This window comes from Magallana gigas, chromosome 2 (assembly GCF_963853765.1).
Source record: "Magallana gigas chromosome 2, xbMagGiga1.1, whole genome shotgun sequence".
Classification (NCBI taxonomy): Eukaryota; Metazoa; Mollusca; class Bivalvia; order Ostreida; family Ostreidae; genus Magallana; species Magallana gigas.
The window spans coordinates 27,390,368-27,407,337 of record NC_088854.1 but is presented as its reverse complement, the minus strand read 5'-3'; the positions used below and the strand labels follow the sequence as shown (position 1 = coordinate 27,407,337).

Here is a 16,970-nt window from a genome sequence, read left to right as displayed (position 1 = left end):
GTAGCAGGAAAAGTTCGAGGCCCAAAATGTTAACGAGCTATTAATATCGTTTGTGTTTATCATCTTGAATAAAAGTATTAAACAATTTTGAATTATACCGTTCGTTATCACCGTATGATTAAAACTTTTATGACACCTATAGGCCCCCAATATGTTAACGAACTTTACAATTTGTGCTTAACGTCTTGCATGAAAATATCAATATTGAAATTCGGAAAAAAGATGGACGAGGATTGGGGTAGGGCGTACATGTATGTACATGTACAAAGATAGCCAATAGGTAGAGGACGGTAAACCCGCCTGCATGTCTATCAGGTCATGTATGGGCAAGAACATGAAGCAAACACCTGCCTTTTTAATGGCCGCCACCACTGTACCCAGTGATATATGACTTATAAAATAATAAATAAATAAAAGAAATAAAAAGTATTAAATTGTTCATCCAATTGTGCTACACGTCTTGTTTATGTACAGTCGGTATCACATCTTCAAAATTCTTTTTGTCTTTGCAGGTTCTCTCGTGAATATCAATCTCTTGGAGTCGAGCTGATGTGTTTACCGGATCTTGAATTGTTAAGTATTTAATTACCGACCGAAAGACAGAAATTTCATCATATATCTATATTATACAATTATTTAATGCAAATATTTAATTTGTAATAAAACAACAAAATATCTTTGATTAGGTAATAAATGTATATATGACTCTCAATTTCAATAAAACTCAATACTAGCAAGTCGGTTTTTTTTTCATATAGCTCTAAGGTCCATCAATTCACACTTCCCGTATAGCTACAGTTTTGCATCCAGACTCATATAACTGCAGGATGACTGCTTTCGTCAAACATTTATTGACTACATGTTTTTTTAAAATGTATAGATACAGTGCATTTTTGAAACAGCTATTGCAACTTCCTGCCATCAAGTGGATTGCGTTCGGAATGTCACGTTTCCTTTCTTTTAGGAGGGATATTAAACTGAAGAAGACACAATAAAATACTTGTGAAGCTGCAAAATGTCATACATGCACAAACATCTGAAGGAAAATAATTCAGGGACTGTGTTAGTCTATGACGTATTTTAATCGGTACAACTAACCCGTAGGAAAATAAGTACGCACATCTGACAATCAATACAATTATGTCTGTAAACAGTGGGTATAAGTACATGTTATAATGTAAGTTACATGTATATCTGCGTTTTACAAAAGAAATTACGATAAAATCTTAAAAACGGGTATTTTCAGTTTTATGAATTGATCATTACTGAACAAAACTTATGTAAAACTATTTATTCACGCAACTACTTTCATTTCCATAATTATATTTAAAATTTACAGTCTTTAGAATAAAGCATTGATTAGTACGTTGTTGATTAGCAATGAGTTCATTGTTTTGGTCGTAAGTAGCAAGTTTTTTTTTTTTAAAACGCAGTAAGACCTTGATCCACAGCCTGTGGTTAATTGATCCATAATGTAGTCATGTGGTACTGCATGCCTCTCAGAATTGAACCAATTCAAACAGTTGTATGAGGATAATCTTTACTTTCCTAATTGAACAATAAAACATTTTCTGATTGTCTCAGTAATACACTCACAAACTTAGTTTAAGGGTGAAATAACAAATCTTGAATACTCGGTTTTTCTACATCGAATGCTTTATGCAAGTTAGTATCAATTCGTTGTGAATAACAATTCTGTAAAAACTTTGCTGATAATGTATATACATTTGTTTCCTTCTAAATTAAAACATATATTTCTTTCATTCAAAAATAAACATAAAATTTGAAGAAAAAAATCTAAAATATTTCTAGGAAAAAGCATATTTTCTTTTGCAAAAGTACATATATACAAAATAAAATACATGCATGTATATGTAAATAAATCAATAATACTTTTGGACATAACAAACTTTGTCTGGGTTCGGAGTACAATTTATATTTACATCAATATTTACATGTACATGAACACCTGCTTCTAGACTTCCATACACTACATGTTACATTCATAATGTGATATCACAGATATACATCAGAAAGATTATTCCATAGGAACTGGGTTAAATTGAGATGTTTAACAATTACATAATTAAAGCTTGGCGCCAAGTCGCGTGATTTAATGACTTTGAATCACTAATAGTGCAGACAACAGGAAAAACTCGAACTACAGGAGTATCTTTTCATAGGTATAATAGATTTTGATACTTCATTGTCTACTTGAATAATTTAATTTTTTTTTATTCACGTGACGTAACGCCTGAGATTACATAATAAAGTTTAACGGAAGTCTACGTGGTAAACATGGCGTTCGATGCTTCCTCGGTTGACTGGTCACTGCTCTCTAGACTGCTGCTCTGGTCTTCTATTCCACTCTCTGATTCCGCTTCAGTGAACAGCGTGCTTAGTGTCCTCTTCATTGACATCGTCAAAGGTGGGATATACTCTCGTGGAATGACGTAGGTCGACAGGTTGAAAAGGTCAAGGAAAACCTTGTATCGATCACTAAAGTAGTGAAAATGTACAAAGAAGTATAAGTAAACACTAAGATTTGAATAATTATCTATTTTTTTCTCCCCCCCCCCCCCAAAAATGGATGACAAAAGTTTTTTAGACTTTACCTAATGGTTGACCTTAGATAATGATATCCGGATGACCCGCCGGTTCCAACCTTACTTCCTATCATGCGCTGAACCATCATCACGTGATTATCTACATTAAGATAAAGAAATAAGGTGTTTGTGTATATAATATATTATGACATATAATTTATACTTATTGGTTTTATCGTATAAACAAATCCAAATTTCAAAATATTTTGCATTTAAATTCACTCCTATAAAACATGATAAGAATTATTTATGATTTCTATCTAAAGTAGTTTTATTTTATTAACAAAGATAAAGAAGAGAGAAAACTTATCGAAACTAAATCATCAACTTATTCGTGGCTCTAGCTCTTTAAATTCATTTATTGTTGTATGGCTTGTGTTATAATTATTGAGCCATTTGATTTAGTATGCAAGTTGATCATATTTAAATGTTGCAGTCCTACATGTATATTCTATTTTGTCCAAAGGTTAACGGGCTTATAATTATCCATTTTTAAACATTTAAACGTTGCGATATAAAATGATATGTCTATTATATTTAACGCATTCTTGCCAAATCTCGAACTCCGGTGGGTTTTTTTTTCATATTTGATATAAATTTTTCATATTCATCAAATAAAGATAAAAATTACATCTCCACTTCGTCATCAGGGAATCAATGTCCATTAGCAGGGTTAGAACCTGAAACGGCTGATGAAAACGAGGCTCGTCTCTGTAGAGGGAGATAAGAAGTGCGCCTTGAAATGCTTTGTGACTCAGCCGACGTTCACCTGAAAAAAAAATCTTCCTGCGTAATATATCATTTGATATGTACCAAATTATGCACTTCGTTTTTTCTTGCCTTACGCTTCAGTCTATCTAAAAAATCACAAAGACTGACATAAAAATCATCGTATTGAGAGACCGGTTTTTTTTTTGTTAAGTCCTTGTTGAAATTCACGAAATAGAAGAAAGAGCCACATGTCAACTTTGCAGTCTTATATCGAATTTTCCCCATGATCTACGCAGTAGGATCCTGACAAAATTCTGCGATAATTTTGTACAAAGTGGTCATGGATTTAAGAAATTATTAATAATCCTTTCACTACAACTACATGTTCATGTTTTGTAGGGTTTATTTTTTTGTTTATTTTTACTTCCTTCCATAAAGATATACATGTGTTTTATAAGGATTTTGCTTTTACCTTACTTGCAATAAAGTGCATGAAATGTAATACGAACAAAATATCTTTTAATCTATTATTTACATAAAAATGGTGATATCCATAGTTTTATTTATTATTAAAATATATTACCTAATAAAAGATAATCAGCTTCGTGAAAAAAATCATTTAAACGGACTGTCGACTGTCAATTTCATAATCGCTTTATTTAAATGATTTAAAATGCAGGATTTAAAAAAAAAAGATTTTGTAACGAAAAAGGCAGCTCCCAAAAAACGTGACAAGTTATATACCATCTTCCATCCACGTGAGGCATTGAGTTGTTCATGTGACTCCAAGGTTAAATAGTTGTTGGTACATTATACACGTATATTTTCACGTGTCAATTTTTCTTCGATTCTTTAATGATCGAGAAAAGATTTACAATCAGTTATTGAGCTAGTCATCGTTATTTGGCTTTTGAAAAACCTCGAATCCCAGTGTGTATCCCGGTCCCTCTAGGGGAGTAAGGGGAGGGGGTAAGGCACAACCACTGAACCATGCAGGGTGTCATTTTTATTCAGCGTAACTGTGCGGTGATATTCTAGAATATAGAACTACTTACCTCTTTCTATAAAAGTGTTGTATTTTATTGGGTCAAGGATGGTATCAAAGGAATCCTGAAAATGAAGTGGTTTCATCATGTAAATTGCACAGTTTTTCTTGTGTTTCGGTTTTATACATGTTTTTTTTAATTGATAAGATTTAGTATTTTTCTTTCATCAGAGAGAGAGAGAGAGAGAGAGAGAGAGAGAGAATATGTTCATAGGTTTTGGAATTCACCTTCTGTTTCTGATACTCTGCCATTAATGTTTCTTTTATTTTTGGGTCAGTTTCTTCCTGTTATAAAGCAATAATTCCATCGCATTAATTTTACAATGTTAATTAATATTAGAAAATGTGAACAGTGTATGTGTTTTACTAGACATAGATGTCTTTTATTAATTTTTGAAGTTTTCAATAAGTTAAGTACATGTAAGTAAATGTAATCTGAATGACATTATTTTCATAAATGTGTTCAAAAGAACTGGTACTTTCTGGCCATAAATTATAATGGAATACAATTTTATGTCGTTTTGTCTTAAACCATAAACATATTTGTACGTCTTTTGATATGAGATATCCATTGATATATTGAACCTTAAAACCCCCTGAACAAATTGACTTTAGATGAATTTTAAATAACATTACTATGTATGGCTGATATATAGTCTCATCCAGCCAACGGCCGACAGCTATTTCAAACGCCTGCCAAAACCGGAAGTCGTGACGCTGCAGTCCTGGGGTTCTTTCCAACCATTTCTGAAATCAAAATAACAAAGTATGCTTAACTGAATAAATATCATTGTACATGTAGGAAAGCCGATGGCCGTAACATATTTTACGGTCATCAAAGCATGTCGGCCGAGCTGATCGGTAGGATTTTTTTCATTCAAGATTTCTTTGATTTGATTAGATTTGAACATATTTTATTATGCAAATATACATATACATAAATGGATTAGGCAGCAGGCAATGCCTATGTAAGCCTTCTCCATAAGGTGCAAGGTAATACATAAAAAGTGCAAGATATAATAATACTCTTATTCATAGAATAGTATGATGAAGCATAAAAATATGTATGCATAAAAAATATATATTCAGATGGGCAAAAAAAGGTTGGCGAGATTTCTTTCATTACATCTGGTTTGCATACATGTATATGTGTAACTTCCAATAAAAAATTAATGTACGCAAAAGAAAAATCAACATCGGAGTCTTTTTTGGCAAAAAAAGGATATATCTGCCTCTGTAGCAAAATCAAAAACACATTGCATTAGTATATTGAGGTCATCATAAATTTTCGGTCATCCAACTTTATGGGGAAAAAAAGAGAGTTTTCGGTCATCCTAATATTTCTGTTACGGTCATCATCCTCAAAAACTTTGATATTGTACAACAGTTTTATTTTCTCTAATTCAAATTATATATAAATAGCCAATAGCAGGTTTTAATTAGCGTACATTCAATTTTTATTTGAAGTTTCAGATATGCTTACAAATGAAAAAAAATCTTTAAAGAAAAATTCCTACCGATCAGCTGGAGCGACATGTTTTGATGACCGTAATATATATTTCAGTTTTCGGCTTTCCTACTGTGATTATGTAGGTAATATCATTGTAATTCGGACAAGACACAAACAGGATTGTGGGCAAGGGTGAATATACATGTAGGTTACTCTTATCAGTCTTTTTGTATGGGCCTAAGACAGACAAAAAAAAGGTAATGGCGTTTTTTAAAAGGTTTTCTGCAGTTAACGGTCTCTTTTTCTCCCTAAGATTTTATTAATGAGCTTTATGTATGCGATTACGATCTAGATAGCTCTAAAGCCTGAGAAATAACAAAGTGAATGGTATTACCTCCAACAACAGAAGAAGCGATGGCTGCTCAACGGATTCCATCAACATCTTCACGGATTCCTCATCGCTGAACACCTTCATATAATGCTGCTGATTGTACTTCACTCGATTTTCCTTTTTTCCAAAGAAAACAGAGAAAGATAATGATTTTTCTCCTTTTGAGAAGAGGATACATTTTTACTTTAAATTAATAGAATTTATTTTTTCATTGATCACAATTGGACCATCATATTTTTACATTTTAAAGGACAGTTAGCTCTTTAAACGTGAATTATATGTATTCTAATGAGGGAATTAAATTTGTTTTGATTATCATTTTGTATAATTATCCGATAATATAAGATACTGAGTACATAAACTCGCACCTGTTTGACTCCAAGCTTATTCTCTATGAGACGAAACTGAAGACTTTGGAAGCCAGATGCTGTAGATAGGTGCTGTCTGTTTCATAAAATATAGAAAACATAGAAAAGAAATGTTATCTTCTTTTTATATTTTTTTTTTCATCGGATATTTTCCCCCTTTTACTGCTTCCTTTTTTACTTTTCTACTTTTTTTCTTTTCTAGCCTACTATTCATCACCGCGAGTCTCACACATGTAGAATAAAATGACACCATAGATCAATATTCTTTGTCACATGATTTTAAATTCTTTTGATGTTTAAATAACAATAATTACGGAATAACCTTGACCTTTTCCTCCACTTTTAGGTATATTCGTTTTTACCTGAATTCAAGGAAATCAAGAGGTGTCATCGTCTCTAAGATTACAAACTGGTCCACAAGAAGCTGAAATGAAAAATAAGTGTCAATTTGAAAATGTTTCGAGAATATACCATTATCAATTATTTTAAAATAATGATGGGACATTTGATGCGACGGTAAATAATCTTGTAACATATGTTACTGATGTTATTTTTGTTTTGTTTTTTTAGATTTGTAAATGAAACACACAAGGTTAATGATCCTGCTTTTCGTTGATTATGATTACCTTTAGAATAAGGCTGACCCGCTGTAGTCTGTTAATCACATTAAGCATTCGACTCTCATTCATGGACTAAAAAAAACAACAACAAAAAATCTATAAAATAATAACCCTACAAATGTCAGGTTTTATGAAGATACATTGTTTGCCAAGACGCTTTAATTAAGGTAAAACTTCAGCACTTGTATTTGATTTTATGGCAAAGGTGAAATTTTCGCTGTTGTGTAACCGTGAAGAGCAAAGTAAATATATCTATAGAATACAGCTAATAAGAATTTTGAATCAAATTTTAAATGTTTTTATCGTCGCTTGAAATAAGGACATATTTGCATGTGTGCATAGAAAAATGAGGCCTGTGTACCACGCCGCTCATCTGAGGAACAATAGTTATTATAATAAGATCAGCTTTATGGAACCATATACAAAATATATCTGGACAAAAATATAATGTGTTCCAGATGTTCTGAATATGTTAAACATCGTAACTGGATGATTTCATAGTTATATACATGTACTGTTCGTATAAATATAAACCTTAATTAAGCTTTGAACCCCTTACGTGGACCAAGAATTGTCCAGGACCACAGTCTAAACAACTAAGAATCAACACATGTCCTATTAGAGTTTTATTAGTGAGAGTCATATGTAAAAATTTGACTTTCCCCCATCCCTGAGGAACATGATTTGAACATACTTGAATTTACACTAAATGAGAATACTTCCACACAAGTTTGAGCTTTTCTGGCTGATTGGTTTTAGAGAATATTTTGAACAATGTCTACAAATTGGCATATATTCTAAATTACCCCCCCCCCCCCTTGAAAGAGGATGTACCCCTTCAATTATAAACTTGAACCCTCCTTCATTCAATAATGCTTTACGCCAAGTCTGATTGAAATTGGCACAGTGGTTCTGAAGAAGAAGTCCAAAATGTAAAACGTTTACGGACGGACTGATCATGACAGATAGACTCTGTACAAAAAATGATCAGAAAAGCTCATTTGAGCTCAGGTGAATTTTAAAAAAAGATCACTGCAATATAGGCAGTGCAATTAGAAATTAAGAAATAGTTATTTAAAGTTTGCATATTCAACTGATTTTAAATATTTGAATTAAGTAAAAAAAATATGGATTTTTGTAAGTGATGCATAGAAACATACCGGTGATGCAAACGTGTCTCGTACGGAGTCTATCTCAAAAAGCATCTGCTTGAACCAGAGTTCGTAGGCTGGAAATAAAAGACCGAAATGCAGTAAACATGATAACCCTTCAATAGTCACTACAAAACTGTGAGTTGGTTCTTGTGTTCTTTGCGATATTTTGAAAGGATTTTCAAGAAATATTTTTTAAATTTTCATTTTTTGTGCCTAAATATACACCCGTTTTTTAACGGATCCATCGCGATAGCAACTTCTTATTTTCTTTCGTCGCGTATTATAATCATTAGTATTTCTTTCTTTTATTTTATCCCAGTTTTTTACTGCTTCGCCCACCTTGATGTGTGATGATGAAGAGATGCTCGTCATGGACGGCCTTCCCTGCCTCGGCGCTTTGTAAAACCTGGCATTTCAGTAATCTTTGAAGCTGCGAACCAAAAACAGGGACATTTTCAAAACAATTTCTATTAATTAAAGATTTCACATAACAACATATTTTAGCTGATCACGTTCATTTTGGATGTTTGTTACGTAAGTTCATTAGTTGAGCTGTTTCGTGGTACATAACATGCTATATATGTACAAATATACAAGCCACAAATGTCACAAATGATACAACAGTTACATAAAACATGACAATACCATTAAGTACTCTTGGTAGTTTTTGGGCGCCGCCGCTTTGTCTTCTTCCATTGCTACAAATATAAACAAATATTTAAAACTCTTGACTAATTATGATACATGTGAAGTAGAGTGGTGTTTATGATAATTGTGCGCAGGGAATTAAGATTTTTCTTGAAATTTTGCATCATATTACAGACACCCCCCCCCCCCCAGCACACACACACACACATGTACACACCAGCAAAATGAATATTTCTACATAACTCACGTTTCCAATTTTAGTATTTCAATTCAGAAGTATAACTGATATTATCAAAAAAAAAAAATCTAAAATATATTCCATGTAAAAATTATTGATGTTTTTCTTAACAAATTTTTTGTAGGCTTTTTCTATAAAATTGTCGTTAAAAAAATGGTTAACCAAAATGTAAAAAAAATATCTATTTAAAGTGTCGCGATAAATTTAAGCATTAAACGGAAAGGATAAGTGGGGCTTATTACATGTACAACAGACACCTGCTGAGACCTCTTTGCCTTGCCAAAACGCTTTATGTTTTCTGTTAATTTGGATGTGTCGTAAAAAAAAGTAATAAAGTAACGAAACACTAACCTTAAACCTGGGACACAGATTCTTTTGAAACATTTTTACCACAGGGGCCAAGCGGGCTTGGCCCCTGTGATTTTTACGGTCGCGTATTTTTGTTTGTGTATTGCATAAATAAACAGTGTACAGTTTGTAATTTTGTAAATCCCGATTTCCTTCACAATTATCAGTATTATAAACATTCTTCGAAATCGTTACTCCGTAAGAAAGGTGGTCTAGATCATGTCTTGATAGAGAACAACATGTTTTTTTTAAATATGACGAATGATTTCATTTGAAGTATTCGACCTGAAAGATTCGGTGGTTATTAAACTCAAATTATCCGTGCTACCTTTACATATATATATCTAAAACAGGAAAAAATGAAATTACACAATTTTCGTAACAATGTATTTTTTTGTTGGATTAAAATTCTATATAAATTATATAGGAATTTGATTCTTGAACTTTATTTTTACACATCGAAATAAAAATATTTTTGGGTGACTAAACACAAATGGATTTTTTTTTTGGGGGGGGGGGGTGGGTGGGTGGAGGGGACACAATGGTCGACAAAATAAGAGAGAGAGATAGAGAGTTATATAATTCACATTTTTTCCTTTCTCTCTTTTTTTTTTTAATAGTAAAATTCGTTTACTTCTTCTGAAATTTACAATTGAAGCTCAATATTTTTTTTTTAAGATCTTTACAAGACTAAATTCACTCTTTTTTTAATCATTTCCATACCAAACCAGATAGGCAAAAGGTCGTTCTGGCCGCATGCTACTCACTATGTAACGTAAAATGAATTACACTATATACTATTACAATAAAACTATTATATTGAAAAGAAAAAAGTACATTGTAATCAGCTAGGCGATACACAAAGGTCATTGGTTCACAATCGACATAATGTACCATTTGTAAAAGCTGCACTAGATGTAGACTAGTTCCTTATAGTTGTAATCACCGCATGTGCATCCGCCTTGTATACTCTACAATTGGGTGTTTTATCATAATAAAACACAGGGCAACATTGTTGGATACATAGGTATGTCTATATCTACTATCTACCATCAAAGCCTTGACACTTCTCGCCCCTTGTCACCGTGACGTTTTGTCTCACTTTCAAACTTGATAATTTAAGGATTTAAAATTGCACCCGTTCATGAATCGACCATTTAACACCGGAAAAATAATTGTAACAACGCTTTGGTGTCTAATATTTAAAATGAATAGGTTAATTCATAGATTTCATATAATTTTGAATTATTCAGTTAAAATGTAATTTTTCTATTAAAACATTTATAAAACACACATAGAAGAGATAAAGGCAAAAAAGGACTGATGTACTAATATTTTTTTTCTGACAATAATTGAATGAAGGTGAAGTGAAAAAAAATTATAAAAAAGAAATATAACAAGAAAATATATAGCATTATACATGTCACACCAACGTAATTTTGAATCGTTATTACACCATCGTAATTGTCAATTTAAATAAGATTCGATGGCAGATGCACTTATAATTATATGTAAAGCGTCTGTTATGAAGCGAAATATCAGTTGGGGCTATCATTTAACAATCTTGGTTTTTTTTCTGAATCTGAAATATTTTGACTAAAGGAATTTGCTGTGTAATTATACTTTTTTTTTTACGAATTAGTGATATTATTTACAGACATGCGTTCAGAGGTACAAGTAAATCGATTCGCCTCAGTCTGTAAATAGTGAATAAAACAGTTAAAGCGATAGCCCGCTCAACGTGGAAAAGGGAGAAACCCACTTCCTAGATAGCGAGAGAGAAATAGGTAAGACTTACCTGGTCAGTAATTGTGTTCTTTTGGAGATAACAACCTTGATTTTATATAAATAAATCGTTCACATGACTAAGGACAAGCTGAACTTGTAGCCTTGCGGCTCAATAAGTTTGGTTTGCACGCCTTTCCTTAAAATCACACGGTACTCTTTTAAATCTTTTCTGAGTTAAACCCATACAAGGAATTATGAATGAATGTATTCGATTGGATGTATATTGACGACAAATAAACGGGCGGACCTAAAGGAACGGGGGAGGGGTCCGGGTCAGTGTCGGGACCCCGCACTTCGCCCCCTCGGGACCTGCGAGTGTTTGAATTATCAGAAAATGACCTTGAAACCCTTCGCTAATTGGAGACGAGGACTCCTTTGCAAGTTGGTTACCCAGAAAAATAAAATATTACACACTTTCTTTCATTTTAAAGCATTTACTTGCTTTAGTTAGGTGCGTAGCATAGTTTTTTAAAAGTAGAGAGGTGGAGGGGTCTATTCCCGCCCACAAATCTGAAAGAAAAAAAAACTTTCGACGATTTTCAAAACCCTAATCCATGGGGATGGGGTTGAGAGGTGTATTACGTCGTATCTTCTAAACAAATTTGATCCTTAATTCCTTATATAATGTCCCACAGTGATTTTTAATACTGCTCTACTTAAGTTCGTTTAAAATTCGTTATTCCTGATGTGAATCTCGAAAAAAATGCCTGTTTTGAAGAAAATGGGGGAGTGGGCAGGACAGCCCCCCTCCCCCTTCCAAAATGATACGTCCCTGTGCTATATATGGTACGGACACGCCTTTCTCATTTTAGAGATGAAGATTCCAGGTAGCAGTAAGAACAACTCTTTTAGTAATCATTGCATAGATTTTGTAAACGTTATAGAACTGAATACTACAGTATATCTTACATTTGACAACAAATCATTCTTGTATTTTTCACCGATTTTGATTTTATCGCGCCAATCTCAAACTACATGTATTCTCTTTCTTTCTTTTTTTTTAGAATAATTACCCCCTCGTTATAAGGGAGAAAAGTGTATGTAGATTTTAGATTAGAAATAATGATGGGAAAATACAAAAAGAATTCGACAGATCCCGTGTAACTATGCAAAGTTAACGATGTGTTTCCATCTTTTCGCAGATTGTGATATTCAGTTAAATCGACCAGACATGAATCTCCGAATGTGTATGAAGCGATACTTCGAATGAATTAAATGACGTCCTCTGAGCAACGGGGGTATACTCTGTGTGGTTTTATTTCGCATTTGTGTTAATGTCAAAACTCCATTCCTTTACCATAAAGAGGCTTATGTCTAAGAAATTGAAATTTATTAGTTAAAAAAATTAACAAAGAAACCAGATAATGACTTTATTATTACAAGTCCTGTAATTTGAAAAAAAAAATGTTCGTACAAATGTAATAGTAAACTAAAAATTGAGAGAGAGAGAGAGAGAGAGAGAGAGAGAGAGAGAGAGAGAGAGAGAGAGAGAGAGAGAGAGATTAGTCTTACTGATATATGTGTATGAATAATTAGGTATACACCTTGACAAACACATTAAATGAAAAATGACATTTTCATACCACAGTTCATAGTTATCATTAGAGCATTGTCTAGCAGTAAAATTTGCGTTTACTAACAAAGGTTTACGTATATATGTATATATGACAGGTAATTTTTTCTTAAAATTCCCATTAGGATAATATTAAAACTATATATATTTTTAATTCATAGTATTACTCTTTGGGAACGTATATACAGTATAGACTTAAACTTAACTGAATCATCGATAACAAATATATGTAGAGCATCATATAATTTATGGAATAATACACATTATATTGGTATTTATTTTATTTCTACTGAATAAGGAGGGGAGGGGCGGGGCGGGGTGGGGGGGGGGGGGGTTAAGGAATCGCATGAATCGATATCAAACATTGGCAAAGTTCAAAGTTTACTTTGGGAAGTCGTTTTTCTATTTTTAAACCATTGATTCGTGTCCAAAAAAGAGGCATTTAAAATTGTGCTTTAAGTGTATGGAACTCGTACACTTGCAGCTCGTCTTTAAAGATTAAGAGAATGGCAGTTTATTCTGTGTTTTTTAGATTTAGTTTAGAGTTTGCATAATCATGCATAAATTAAACGTCAAGTCTGACATCCTATTTTTTTACATCGCTATTAAAAATGTCCGTTCTTGAAACAACGATATATAAATAGTTACAGACATTGTGTCCCAAAGTTGACATACGACAAAATAGGTGGGGAAACCTTTTCCGATGCAAAAAATAAATATAAGACACTAACCTTCTAGCTTTCCATTAGTTGCCATTTGTCAAGTCAAAATACAGTTAAATATTCTGCCAATAAATCACGTATACGAATAAACCAAACTTTCGATGTTTAGAATTGTGTGGACTAGGAGACCCTGACCTTTAAAACAAACTGAAATTTGATTGGTTGTTACATGCACACCTTTTTCAGGCATGGTTTCTTTCTAAAAGGGTTTCAACTCAAACAAACAATCGCGATCGAGTTATAGTAGTTTTATTAACATCAAAACTTTACCGATTCTCGTGTATCACTACTTTCCTAAGCAGTGAGTCTAAAATCAGACGTCGACTTAAGGATAATTGCAGTTGATCTGTATTGACAATCGGCTTTACATGTAGGTTTTCATTCATACTAATTGCTTTGAAAAATCTGCATAGGTAAGACAGCGTCTAAGTTTAATTTCGGTCATTGGGACAGTTTTAGGTTAAGCTGTTCATATTTAAATGAATCCTAACAATTGCATAGGGTCACGCATGCATTTAATTATGGAATAAGGAATCAATTTCTTTGACAATGACAATGACAATGACAATTTCTTTATTCTCTGAACTGCATAAATTACAGTGTTGAGAAAAATCACAAAAAAATGTTTGAACAATAATACATATAAAACATACATTGCATGCATTGGAGTGACAATACAAAAGTGAAAAAAAAATGAAAAAGGGAAAAAAGTATGATAAACAATTAACCTAGAGAGCTAACTCTCTCAATTATAACTTTAATGAATTTACACAGATTAATCATCAATTTTTTATTACTAGTATTAAAGAGTTGTTGAAATTTGTAAACATTTGGTTGTGTGTAGAAGTATGAAGGTATGTATAAAAATCTCTTATCTTTAATTGTTACATCTGTACAATGAAATAAATAATGAAATTCATCTCCTATCTCAATACAGTTACATATGGTACATATACGGTTTTCACGAGGTATATCATACCATCTACCTCGTTCTATAGGCAATTTAGCATTACTTGTTCTAAACATACAAAAAGATTTCTGATATTTGTATGGCAGATCTAATAAGTATTTTTCCAAAGATAATGTAGTTTTAAAAATTCTATAGTTAATACCTTTTGATGAATTATACATTTCACTATTCCATGACTGCTTGAATTGGTCTAGAAGTATATGAAAAACTGTTTTCTTAAGCCACTGGATATTTACATTTTGTTGATACAAAATAATAGATAGACCACAATCATTCAATATTTTAACAATAAATTTAAACCAGGGTCTGTTCATTTTACCCATTGCATATTGTAGTTTTGAGAATTATGAGATGATAATTTTGGTCGGGGCGTGATCAAATCCAATAAAGCGCGAAGGGCTTTATGATAGATTTGATCACGCCCCGACCGAAATTATCACCTCATAATATTCAAAGAATGATTCCGTATTATTTATATTTATATGATTTTAAGCCATCGTACGATTAAATATTTAACTAGATACGATCTCGTTACGAGTAACGAGTAGGTCTTCCGTTCAATTTTGTAAACGATACGATTAAAATATCAATGAAATTTCAGAAGTTTCACTCAACCCCTCGCTTTTAGATAATGTACATACGATTGTCAATATCCTTTCAAATGCTTTGCAAAGAGTTTTGCTTTTCAAATACAACACATTAAATATTTAAGATTTTAGTTCCCTAAAAACTCTAATTACGTCATCAGTGGGTGTGGCAATGAGTTTTATGAACTGATATTGTTACGATCAACAAATTTGCTTCTATAATGCATTACAAAATCTTGATCGTTTTTAAGGTATGTGTACGAGATTTTACGAGTCTCTTGGCCCCTAATTTAAGGGGCCAGCCCCTTTTTTCTTGAGTTCATTCAAAAGGTTTCACGATTAATAACATTTTTTGTCCTTACAAGCATCTAAAATTGTTGCTCATTTTTTAGATACAAATGATGAACATTTAGGGGCCACCCCTCTAGATCCTTAATCAGGACAGACATTTGTGCTTTGATCAATGGAATCGATTGAAATTATCAATGCACACATTTTCTCTTCTACAATGCTTAACAAAATATGTCTCCTTTTCTACATATATTGGGTCAAAGTAGTTTAAGTACTTCGGTCCCTAAAAATCCCTAATAACGTAATGAATGGGCGTGACATTGATTTATTCTGATAGATATTGTTACGATCAACAACTTTGCTTCTGTAATGGATTTAACAATCTTTATCGTTTTTAAGTTATTTGTAACAGAGTTTACGAGTGTCTTGGCCCCTAGTTAAAGGGGCCAGCCCCTTTTTCTTGATTTCTTTGAAAATGTCTAAAGAATACTAACACCTTTTGTTCTTACACACATCTAAAATTGTTGTTCATTTTTGAGATACAAATGATTGAATATTTTAGGGGCCAGCCCTCTAAGTCCTTATTGGGGACAGACATTGGTCTTTTGATTAGTGGAATCGATTTGAATCATCAAATTAAAGCAGACATTTTCTCTTCTACAATGTCTAACAAAATATGTCTCCTTCTCTAGATATATTGCGTCAAAAATTAAATACTTTGGCCCCTAAAAATCCCTAATTACGTAATAAATGGGCGTGGCAATAATTTTTACTGATAGATATTGTTAGGATCAACAACTTTGCTTCTATAATGCTAACAAAATTTTAATCATTTTTAAGTTATTCGTTATAGAATTTACGAGTGTCGTGGCCCCTAAATAAAGGGGCCAGCCCTTTTTTCTTGATTTCGTTGGAAAGAACTTATGATTATATACCACTTTTGTTATATATATCTTAACAAAATATCAACTGATAAAAAGATACAGATCAAAACGTATGAAAATTTTGAATGAGAATTCGTACCCAATTTTCGTGCCCAGGCGAGCTCCAAGAAATAGCGCCACTGGCGTAAAGCAACATAATAGTGCACAACTTTAAACTATAGACTACCTATCCTGAAAATTTCATAGTCATATCTTTGATACTTTCTGAGATCAGCTCTGCACAAAATAGGTCGTAAAAATGTACAAAATGGCCGATAAATCGGTACCGGAAGTGACGACAGAAAAAATCTCAAAACTGTATGAGGTTTACATAAAGTTTCATCTTCTGTGAAAAAATGGTCGAAATCGGTCGAATGGTTTTCGAGAAATCGCGTGCACAAAATTTGTGGAAAAAAATAATAATAAGAAGAAATCGTACGAAAACTATAAGGTCTTCCGTTGGAAACGGAAGACCTTAAATATAAATAAGCAAACCCCGCTGGCGCCTCAATTTGGCGTCATTTGAAGTTATGGGTT

General features: G+C 32.6%; 1 protein-coding gene across 2 annotated transcripts; it reads right to left on the bottom strand.

Moving 5' to 3' along the window:
* Positions 1-1,952: 1,952 nt before the first annotated feature.
* Positions 1,953-13,800, bottom strand: LOC105317582 (tryptophan 2,3-dioxygenase). Of its 2 annotated transcripts, none has more exons than XM_011414269.3 (14): positions 13,672-13,800; positions 8,991-9,043; positions 8,685-8,775; positions 8,352-8,419; positions 7,198-7,263; positions 6,934-6,995; positions 6,572-6,647; positions 6,207-6,320; positions 4,999-5,109; positions 4,591-4,647; positions 4,373-4,427; positions 3,238-3,375; positions 2,616-2,706; positions 1,953-2,499 (listed from the first exon to the last, which is right to left on the bottom strand). In XM_011414269.3, exons 1-14 carry the CDS (start codon positions 13,694-13,696, stop codon positions 2,286-2,288), a joined length of 1,221 nt encoding a protein of 406 aa, XP_011412571.2. In that variant the 5' UTR covers positions 13,697-13,800; the 3' UTR covers positions 1,953-2,285. The 2 variants fall into 2 exon arrangements, with proteins under 2 accessions (XP_011412571.2, XP_011412572.2); XM_011414270.4 differs by lacking the exon at positions 13,672-13,800 and adding an exon at positions 11,378-11,517.
* Positions 13,801-16,970: the final 3,170 nt, after the last annotated feature.

Excerpts from the sequence above, each read along its gene's own strand:
- LOC105317582 (XM_011414269.3), bottom strand. The coding sequence starts at position 13,696 with ATGGCAACTAATGGAAAGCTAGAAG. Across the intron at positions 6,321-6,571 it reads ATAAGCTTGGAGTCAAACAG|GAAAATCGAGTGAAGTACAA; the intron begins GTGCGAGTTTAT and ends TTTGGAAAAAAG. Across the intron at positions 3,376-4,372 it reads CAACACTTTTATAGAAAGAG|GTGAACGTCGGCTGAGTCAC; the intron begins GTAAGTAGTTCT and ends TTTTTTTTTCAG.